The following is a 10,947-nucleotide window of genomic DNA, read 5'->3' on the forward strand; positions in this document are numbered from 1 at the left end:
TTAATCCACAGAGTGATATGAAATTCACATAGGACATTAAGCTATATGTAGCATTTAAAACTTCAATACTGACTTTGGTAACAGTTACATCTTACTTGTGTTAGGTGACTAGCAGTTTTGTATCATATTCTGGAGATTGCAGTAGGTGACTTTGAATCAGAAAAGAAAGGAAAACAAATGATTACACTTAAGGTTTATTCATTGCTGAAATATAATCAACTACTAACTTCTCAGTAAATAATGTGATAGAAATCTACTAAAAACTATTATTTTCTTTAGAAGAAAAAAAAACAAAGGCTTGACAGGGGTATGACAATTTCATATGTGAATAAAGTGACAAAATGTACTTAAAACTTATTTTTCTTTAGAAGAAAAAAAAACAAGGCTTGACAGTAAGAATATGATTGCAACTCAGCAAAAAGGTAAAAAGGTAAAAGGGGTTAAGTATAAGATTGGTATGAAAACTGATTGGGTTACACACAAATACATGGAATATTACTTTTGTTTCTATCATGATAGGTCCATGTCTTTAACACGCCGTGAAGTACAGTAGAAATAATCATTGCTAAAAAGAGCATACAAATAACATGAGATAAACATGTGTTACAGTCCACTTGTTTAACCAGTTCTTAATCTCTTGGTATAAAAGCTAGGAGTATCTCAAATAAATGCAGTAAAGTGAACATAATAAGCAAGGCGTTAATAAGTTTCTTCATTTTGGCAGGAGAGGGATCCTTGTAATGCTAATTACCAGCAAATTTGACATTTTATCTATATGTGATTAAATCACTAGGGAATATAGAGTAACTTTTAAATCAAGTTTTACACTACAAACTTTCGGGGATATACTGAATAAACCATCACATACTGTAGGAGTGATTTTACAACCTCAGCAAAAAACTTGACCAGAGAACAAACATGCACTGACAAACTATCAACAAAGGTCTTTGTCTCCATGTCCCTACTCCTAATAAATGCACTTTACATTTAAAAAAAATTCCTCAGAGCCTCTACGTGAACAACACCAAGACAGAGTACACAGCAGAGACGTTTATCATACAGCAAAATGTAGCAGGGATTCTAGTTATGGGAAAGATAGATACATTAGCAGGTCATTTCAACTAAACTTGTCTAGTAACTGCACAGTGTCAGCCAAGCATAGTGTCAATGCACTTAAGGGGTTAATGATCCTATGCAAACAGTCACGTCTTTAAAGACATCTTCCAATATAAACTGGAAGAATATCTGGTGATATTTTATTGGATGCTCTACAGTAGTTGTTAACACACTCATTCTAAAAGTCAGCAGAAAACATGTCAGTCAACAGAGACACGAGGCGTATTCTCCTCAAGGCAGTGGATGCCTTTTCATGTCCCTTTTTCTCTCACCTTCCCATTTTAAACCTGAAATATCCCTCTTTTATGCCAATATTCAGATGCTAAGTGGTTCAGTATCTGTATGGTTCCTGTAGGAGTGGCATCTCCTCCTGACCCTTGAAGGCCTCTCCCTCTCCTGGTCTTTTTAAAAGCCTAAGCATCGTATCATCACCTCGCTGAAGTCCTTTAGCCCTGCGGCGGCAGGACACCTTGTGCCTGTGGAGAAGTGTAGCATTCCAGAAGCGAGCAGAGCAGCGTTGACAGGAGAAAGTCCCTTTAGCACGATGGGAGGCCCGATGGACAAAGGCCGCCAAAGGCCCGTGAGACTGCTTCCCACATACAGTGCAGCTCAGTCGCTCCTGAGTGGTCGAGACTTTTTGTGAATGTTTAACTGCCATGTGGACTAGAAGTCCCGCTTTGCGGGAAAACACAGAATTGGGGCATATAGGACAGCCAAAACGTTTCACAGGGACTTTGAGAGATGACAGGATCTGCACCTTCATCCCCCCAGTGTTGACAAGCTTGTACCCACCACCACCTGATCCTCCTCCACGCCTAATTGTCAAACGAAGAGAGCCTTGCTTTTTATTCAACTGCCCTCTTATTGTACAACTTATCTTTCTCTTCTTTTTGCTTCCATCATATCTGACTAAATCCTGGGAATCCCATTTATTTTCCCTCCAATCTCTCCTGTCGGACTTTTTTTTTTTCTTCTTGAATCGTCTCATATCATCGTTTGATAACTGGTTGCTGCAGTCAAGGTGTTGGTGGGACTGGGTGTCTGACTGATGATGGAGATGATGGTGGGAGTGATGATGATGGTGATGCAGATGATGATGTTCAGTAGAGGGCAGTTCCGTAAGCGGCTGGAACGGGGCTGTGGTGTGAAGGGTACGGCTACGGGATCCAGCTGGGTATATGTGCTCTCCTTTCACCCCAGCTGGGGAATGTGGATGGTGTGGGGGCATGATTGTGGAGTTTGGAGGCAGAGGCTGCGAATAAGATGGAGCATTAGAGGCTGAAGGCTGGGCTGCTGCAGCATCATAAAAGAGGGGGGAGTAACCACCTGGAGGTTGTGGGGGTGCCTGTTGGTGGCTATGAGTCACAACACTGTGACTCTGTCCTCCATGACCCTCTGCGGAAGGAGCCAGCTGTAGCAGGACATTGGTGGCAGCCTCGCTCTCTGATGTTGACTGATTAACATCACTCCCACCTCGGTTGTCTCCAGACAAACTACTGCCTTCTTGAGGGTTAGATGTTTCAGCACGGGTCATCCCATGCTGTGACTGCCTGTGTCTTGTGAGGCTATTGGAGTAGGCAAATGCTTTCCCACATACCTCACAGCAGAAGAGCTTTTCCCCCCCGCCTTCATGAACCGTCTGGTGGTGAGCAGTCAGATGGAAATGATGGCGGAAAGACTTCCAACATATAGCACAGGTGTACAGTCGAGGTGGAGGTGGGGCTTGTGGTTGGGGTGGGGGTGGAGGCTGGGGGTTGGTGTCTTGAGGCTTGACATCTTGAGAGTAGGGGTAATAGGAGGAGGTGCTTGGTGCTTGGTTCTGGCTCCTTTCCTGGGCCACGCTACATTGAGGGTTTGGGTTAAAGCTGTTAAGGTTCTCCGGAGCTGGTGTTGTGGGCACCTCTTCCAGCTCCCCTTTCTGGTGGAGTTTGCTGTGCCTCCTGAGGCTCTGGGAGTAACCAAACTCTTTCCCACAAATGCTGCATTTGTAATTCTTTGCCCCAGAGTGGACTGTTTGATGCTTGCTAAGGTGAAAAGCTTCTCTGAAATACTTTCCACAAACAGTGCAGTGATGGGGCTTTTCTCCAGTATGGATGCGGTCATGCCTGCGTAAGGTCTCACGGCGTGCAAATCCTTTACCACAGACACTGCAGAGGTGAGTGCGTGGGAGCCCACTGGGCCCCATTCTGGGGGTGTACTGCCTACGTTTGGGGGGCTGTCCACCAGCTGCAGGATCTTTCTTAGCTCTGGGTTTACGCGGACGTTTTGGTTTGGAAGTAGGATTCTGTGGGTTAGTGCTCATAGCCTCCTGGCTCCCACCACCTCTGAAATTCTTATCCATACCAGAGGTGGATGAAGGTGAGCCCAAAGGACCTAAACCAAGACCACCCAGCAGACCTCCTATGATGTCTCCCCTATCATCCCCTCTATTTCCACTGTTACTAGCTGCTGTTATCGCAGAGATTGCATTATTGACAGAGCTAGTGACATCATCCTCTGAGTCATCCAGTAGAGAAGAAAGGGGCAGGTGGGGCTGTTGCTGAGGATGGTGGTGCTGGCCGTGGCTCTGTGAATGTGGATGCAGTGTTGGGGCCAAGGGTGCCTTTCTCAGAGCTGGGCCTGGCATCCCACTTCCACAGGGGGAGGCACCAGAGTAGCATGGAGATGGATTACCTTGAGAACGGTGGTCATCATGGTAGCCTGTGTAACGATTCCGAGAGTAGTCAGTGGGGTATTTACCATCTGTTCTGTCCCTTTCATTTGAATTCCCTCCCCTTCCAGACTGAAACAGATCACATCCTAAACCTGATTTTGGTTCTCCTTCCCCCACAATGATAACACCATCTTCTTCCTCAGTTTTCCCATAAATAACCCCTCTATTGCTCTGATAAGTCCCCCCTCCTCCGTTACCTCCTCCGCCTCCTCCCCCAACTCTCTCCTCACCATCAGCTCCTGTCTTGCTGCCCCGTTGTTTAGGTCCCCTACCGGGCTTGCCGCAGGTGCCTGAGGCAGCATGGTTGAGAAGAGATGTGCTCTCACGGAAGGCACGGCCACAGGCGGGACATCGGAAAGGCTTTTCCTCATGTATCTTCTCGTGGCGTGTCAGTGACTCTCTACGATTAAAAGCCCGAGAGCACGTGGAGCAGCCATATGGGCGGGCTGAAGAGTGTAAAACTCCATGTTGCAGGAGGTGCCCTTTTTTCTTAAAGGCTTTGCTACAATCAGGGCAATGGAATACTTTGTCTGGGCTACAACAAGAATTAGATGAGGGTTGGATAGTTTCTTGGGTCGAATGGGGAAGGCTTGGGTCAGACTGTGTTTGATCCTGTGCTTTAATGTGAATAGGGTTTGGCCCAGTATTGGTACTAGTGTTAGAACCTGCTGCAGTTGGCTCATGCATGCGTAAGTGCCTGCGAAGGCTTGAAAGGTGAGGAAAGCTTTTGGCACACTCCCCACAGCTATAAAGGGGCTCTGTGTCTGACTCTGTGGGGTTGGGCTGCAATAAGCTCTGGTTATCAGATTTAGAATGGTGAGAATCATTAGTAACCAGTACTGAGGCAGCAGTGGAAGAGGGTGCAGAGGAGGAGGAGGAAGAAACTACGGATGAGGATGAAGATGATGAAGCAAGCAGGGATGATGGGTCTCCACCCATATTTGACATACCAACCCCACTCCCAATTAAAGCTGGTGGCTGACCATGACTTAGTCCTCCATTACTACTAACACTGGGATTACTGTGGCTGCTGTGCCCATGGCTGCTGCTGCTATTACTATTGTTTTCAGATTTTCTCTGTGGCAAATAACCAGCCATAGCTTTCTTTCTTCTACTGCTGTGGCTACCACTGCTACTACTTCCACCTCCAGTACTTTCCCCTTTACCATCGTCCTTACATAAGGATAAATGAAGGGGGAGATGGAGGGGCAAACCTGCTTCCTGCTGCATTAGAGAAGCTATCTGATTTGAAGAAAGTACAGGGATGCCCTGAAAGTCAAAGCCACTGAGTGATGAGGGTTGGGGGCCGGGGTGAAGTGGGTGGTGAGGATGAGAATGAGAGTGAGGGTGAGAAAGGGTGTGAGGTGGAAGCTGCTGCTGCTGCAGGGGAGGCTGCTGTGGTGTGTGCTGTGGCTGGCTAGAAGAGTGGCTATGTAAGTGAGAGGAATGCAAAGCAGGAGGCGGAGCGAGGCTAGTGCTAGGCTCCCCACCAGTCTGACTTAAACCAATGCCTAAGTGATTATGGGTTCCCTGTTGAACAAGAAATTGCTCTAAACTAGAATTAGCAGGGACCCCAGACAGGAAATACTGATTAGCAGCTAACATGCAACTAAATTGTTGGTGAAGGCTCCGTGCATCAGACTGGGCTCCAACTAACTGGTGTCCCAAAGAGCTGACTGCACTGCTGCTGGAGGGGTTATTAGAGGTGGCCACGGAGGTTGAAGGAGAAGGAGAGGAGGAGGAGGGACCAGGTGATGCTTGGGGGACAGAGAGGCCAGGATGCAGAGGAGGAGGGGGTGGAGGTGCTGATGTTACTAATCCTCCTAATCCCCCAGCACTCCCACTACTGCTACTTCCCCCAGCAAAGTGCTCAAAGCGGCCTACACTTTGGTGTAACTGCTCCTGTGCTAGTGCTGCCTCAGACGGGTGGAAAGAGCGCAAGAACTGTGGGTAGACTGAAGAATGGCTTGAGCTGCTGCTGCTCATCTTGCTTGACTTTGAACGAGAGCTTTGAGATGAAGAAGGCTGTTGTTGTAAAGGTGGGGGAGGAGGGGCACTCATCTTGGCAAAAATGGAGGCAGAATCAGAAAAGGCGTTACCTCTAGACCCCTGCAGGGGGCCCAAGCCAAGTCCAGACAGAAGGGCTCCAGAAGATTCAGCCTGCTGATGCTGCTGCTGCTGCTGGAGTTGATGCTGGTGAAGTTGCACTTGCTGTTGATGCTGAAGTTGTCGATCTAAACCAAGGCCTTTGAACTGGTGGGCCTGGTGCCCACTTAACATCTCTATAATGTCCAAATTATACTTTCCAAATTGGAACATTTCCCACTCACTGGCACATGGGGGTGCAGGGGCCAAACCTCCAGCAATAGGAGCGGCCAACAATGATAACTGACTGTTGAAACGACAAACTTTACCCAAAGGTTGAGTTATGCTACTTTTTCAGAACTACTCGAATGTCACTTTAAATCTAAAATTCCTTTCTCCAGATTGTTTACTTCTGGTGCTGCTACTCCCACTTGATCATCCACGGCCCGCACTCTACTTCCAAAACGAGTGGGGTAGCCAGGAAGATGAGCTTATGATCAAAGGGTAAAATGTCTTTTTGACAAGTAGACGAGTTCCACCTAATTTCAAAATTGCTTAGAATAGCTTTATTGAGAAGCAGTTCTTGTTGCCTTTGAGTTACAGCGTTGACATTTTCCTTCATTTATGCAAGTTTCCTCATCCGTGTTCAGCGGAGAAGCTCTTAAAGCTGAAAGAAAACAAAATTCAAACAGACACGACAGTCATAGAGGGGAACAGTGCTATGATTCATAATACTTTTCTTACTATGCATTCAATAGCAGGTTAGAGTCTAATAAGTGATTGTATTGGATTTTATATTTTCAATTTCATACTACAAATATTTTATATACAATGTTTTTTATGACTTGATCTGTTCTGCTATTTGCCAGGCTCATATTTCTTATTGTCGTGAGCCAGTACATATATTTACGTTGGGTGAAGACATACAAATCTTAGCAATTCAGATTTTAATCTTTTATAACAACTTACCATGATATCAGAACTGTTGCCAATTCTTTTTTTATCAGTACTATGGAGGCAAAAGTTATTTTCAACATTCTTATTGTTTATACATATAGCTCTTAATGGCAGGTTTCGGTGCTTGTATTCTGCCATTACCAAAAATGTATTGGATGAGACTAAGGAAAAACACAATGAGGCATGGCAGTGTTGGATGAAAAACCACATTATACAGCAGAGGTTTCACTTTTGGTAAATTGCAGGTGTATCTGTATGTGGCTGCTTATTTGGATTATGCCCACACTACTTAAACCGGTGGAATCCCTGAAGCATTTGACCACTACATTTGATAGCATGACTTCTAGTTATTACTTCAAGGAAGTTCACTCTTTTCCTACTGTACACTATGTGATAACAGAAAACCACACAAGCAAATAAAAAAGAAATGCCATTGCCAACTTCAAGCCGTTTAAATACCACTTCTCAAACTAAAATCTGTGTTTCAGATAACATAAAGTTAAAATGAGACTGGCTACATTGCAGCGTGGCTCTTGAATTTTCTTTAAAATATATTTTTGTGGCCTTTATAGTTTTACTGATTTACATTTTGACAGAACCAATTATCACAATGGTAGAGACTAGAAACATCTAGCTTCCCTTCTCATATTTCTGCATACCTCAAATTGGAACAATGTCAGTCCCTTATCCAGGTTTTCCATTTCAGCATAAACACATTCATTAGTTATTAGTGTTTAACTTGACGTCAGGGAGAAGCAAATGCGGGTCAACCTGTCCAGCAAAAAAATGTTAATTATGTTCATACGATGCTTAGGTTAAATGTTTTTTGGAACCCTCAAGTGCACCATATAGGCACCTTTGACTGTTTCACTATTGACTTTTAGTTTATTACAATACAGACCAACACGCTCAACACGGTACAATATTGAGTCAACTATTAAACTATCAGTTTCATTTTTAGCGTAGAATCAGTGGACATAGAATGAAAATCTCTATTCTTTTGTTTCATAGATGTCTTCTAAGGACTATTTGCAGTGGGCATAATGGCGGATAATTACAGTGTCATGTGCTGTTTATTACCTTACCAAGGGTCAAGAGGATGATTTAACAGTAGATATTAAATTAAATCCATTCAAACTGCCCATACTGAAGGCTAATTACAGTTCATGGTTCGTTTTTATTTATATATATAGCACTTTGCTGCATGGTTGCTACCTGTTCAGATACTAATCCGATCTTCTCTCATGTGCAATAACTGTTACGGTGAATTATAACTCATTTCACACCAACTACCAACAATATTTAGAGGTTAAATATAAGCTATTTAACTAGAGAGCCACTTTTCATCTGCAAAAAATGGCGAGGAGAGCAGGTCTAACTGTTGCATTAAGTTGCGAGTTGTTTGATGCCCGTTGGGATGGATAGTTATTCTCCGAATGATGCTCCTTGAAGTGCACTGGCTACAGTAGCATCACTCACTTTTGAATCTCGCATTGCTCACCTCGTGGAAATCTTACCGTTTCCTCTGATCGATGCGATGAAGCTTGGGGGGCAGTGAGCTCCTCTGGCCGATGCGGGAGAGAATCTATCGTGTGTTTGGCCGCTTCTCATGTTACCGTAGATCAGCGATTCCTGCGAAGAAGGGCAGAAAAACATGCTGAAAAAAAACACTCATGTGAATCCCGACTCCGCTGCACAATGTAAACATTAGCAGTGCGTTCCGGGGCGCAAGTAATAACGGACGCACTTGAGGCGGCATCCTGAGACATAAACATTGCGCGTGGGGGGGGGAAAAAGGAAAAACATCGGAAGCGCTCGAATGCAAAAGTTCGAGGTTTCTCCTCGTATCATATTCACACCGTCTCCCCGTGTTTAGCAGCCTGGCGCCGCACACACGCAGTCCACAAGCCCCGCACACAACCGCCTCGGCTGCCGCTGCCGCTGCTGCTGCTAACGTTAGCCGTCGACCCGAAACCGCGACATTAAAAGCTCGCAGGCGTCAGCTAACATCGCGACGCCCACGCTAGCACGTACATCTGCGAAAGTTTTATTAGCGGGGAATGTTTACCTTCGCGTTCCGGTGGCGGGAGCACGGTTGCGGATGGATGAGGCCTGTCACGCCTTCTTCTGCTGGCCACCTAGCTAGCAGTCGCCGCTTCCATTTCTGCGTGCTGTTTTCCAGTCGATAGCCAGAGCCATTTTCAGTGATGCTGAGCTCGGTGCGCGCTTCCACCGCAGAAATCAACGCCGTCGGGCTCCGCAGCTTCCTCCTCGACACTTCATCTCGACAGGCGGCACCGGCGGGAGCTGTTCGGCCGAAGCTTTCGACGGCCGCGAGGGATTTGGACGCTCGGTGGCAATATTTTTGGGTAAAAGTGAGTGACGTGTGCTCCCTTAACATTGGTCCTTTCCGGCCCTTGTAATATTTCCGGGTAGCAGCTGTGGGGCTCACGACGGATTCACCGTTTGGTTGCACGCTGGGTTAAAACGAGGGTCCGGTAATGGTGCACATTCACACTCACACTCACACACATACACACACACAGCACCAAGTCCAACACAACGACACTACACAACACAACAAAACACAAAACAACAGTCTCTGTGGGAGGTTAAGGACTTTTCTCCAGGCTGTTGTGGCTGATTCCCCGCGGCCCTTTGATGCTCTAAGGAAATTATACATGCGAACTCTAACTGTTAAAAATAAAATAAGTTTGAAAGAAAAAATACAAGATATCAAGTGAAACATTTTTAATAAATGTCTCAATCTTTTATTTTGTCCTCAGAAACACATGATGCCATATAATATTTATGGAGGTGGAACACTCAATACGATAATAACCAATACAGCTCAGTTTATGACAGTGTAGTTAAGCGAGGATAAATCAAAACCTATTTAATTCATTTAAAAGTTAATATCAGTTAACTCTATAATCACATTTGACACATATGCCTTACATTTATATTTGCTTTGACAAATCTTTGCCTTTTTCAACAGAACCAGTTTTCCTGGTATTCAAACTAAGTTGCGTTTTGCTCCTTGGCAAATTATGATTTACATAAAAATATATTGTGGGTTTAAAAAATATGATGTACTTTACATTGAAAGACTCAACTACATGACAGTAATACTCTCTTTCTCAACCCACATTAGTAAACTGCTACTGACATATAAATGCATCTGTAATAACAACCCAACAACTCTACGAGCGGCTTTAAATATGTACGATTACATATTTCTTATTTAATTAACAATATAGCTGCAGGACCTTTATTTAAAATGGGACATTTATATTTTTGTGATATTGCTTCTTATATATCTTATATATCCTTTTCCTTCTAGTCTTTGCTTTATGACTCTGGTTGTATGTTTGGTCTAATTCTCATCCTGCAGAATTGTGGGAGCAGCCAGAGCCAAACATCTAAACATCTTCAAACGTTTCCACAGCCCTATACACAGCCCTATAGGTACATGTTGAATGTGCAACATCTGCATAATGAACTGCATCCTCTGGGTGTGCTCGCGGAGGAAACATTTGTTGATGTGCTGTCACATGCCAGACATCCAGGGTGTGACCCCCTTAGTGTGAATATTATTTCCAATAAGTCAGTCTGAGTTGATGTAAGCCTCACAGACATATGAATAAAATCTATACTGAATAAATGAAGTGAAGAAAGGGAAAGCACCTCCGACATATTTTGAATACACAATAAGAACAACAGTAAAAGTACATTTGATGTCATTAAAGGGAAATCTACACCACTTCCAGTCTTTTGTCCAGTTTTTTGTCTTCACTGTTTTATCTTGATATTTAGGACATAGGATACTAAAACACACTAATAGTTCTGAGAACAAATAACAACAGAGATTTTACATTAAATGTTTCTTAAATTTATTAATGGAGATGCATATATGCATATAGAAAAATCGTTGCTGAACCATTCGCGGTCTCAGTTGTTCTTCATTCATAATAAAACTGCTTAAGTGAACAGATGCAAATCAACAAACACCATTGTTGGATCAATATAGTGATTCAGTCCCATGTTATGTTTGACAATTATCATATTATAAGTTA

At 44.1% G+C, this 10,947-nt stretch overlaps 1 protein-coding gene across 3 annotated transcripts; it reads right to left on the reverse strand.

Annotated features, from left to right (window-relative positions):
* Positions 1-181: 181 nt before the first annotated feature.
* Positions 182-9,396, reverse strand: si:dkeyp-69b9.6 (Krueppel homolog 1). 3 transcript variants are annotated; one of them, XM_053432079.1, is made up of 4 exons: positions 8,940-9,396; positions 8,389-8,503; positions 5,929-6,581; positions 182-3,816 (listed from the first exon to the last, which is right to left on the reverse strand). In XM_053432079.1, the coding sequence occupies exons 3-4, from the start codon at positions 6,146-6,148 to the stop codon at positions 1,448-1,450; spliced, it is 2,589 nt and encodes an 862-aa protein (XP_053288054.1). In that variant the 5' UTR covers positions 6,149-6,581; positions 8,389-8,503; positions 8,940-9,396; the 3' UTR covers positions 182-1,447. The 3 variants fall into 3 exon arrangements, with proteins under 3 accessions (XP_053288054.1, XP_053288056.1, XP_053288055.1); XM_053432081.1 differs by lacking the exons at positions 8,389-8,503; positions 8,940-9,396 and adding an exon at positions 7,531-8,382; XM_053432080.1 differs by lacking the exons at positions 8,389-8,503; positions 8,940-9,396 and having other exon boundaries at positions 5,929-8,382.
* Between the last annotated feature and the right edge of the window lie 1,551 nt (positions 9,397-10,947).

The sequence above is a fragment of the Pleuronectes platessa genome, chromosome 10 (genome assembly GCF_947347685.1).
Source record: "Pleuronectes platessa chromosome 10, fPlePla1.1, whole genome shotgun sequence".
Classification (NCBI taxonomy): Eukaryota; Metazoa; Chordata; class Actinopteri; order Pleuronectiformes; family Pleuronectidae; genus Pleuronectes; species Pleuronectes platessa.

What these genes read in the sequence shown, in the direction of transcription:
- si:dkeyp-69b9.6 (XM_053432079.1), bottom strand. Translation starts at nt 6,148, where the DNA reads ATGTTCCAATTTGGAAAGTATAATTTGGACATTATAGAGATGTTAAGT. An exon ending in CCCCCTGCAGGGGTCTAGAG is followed by an intron (nt 3,817 to 5,928) that starts GTAACGCCTTTT and finishes ATCGTTACACAG; the next exon opens with GCTACCATGATGACCACCGT.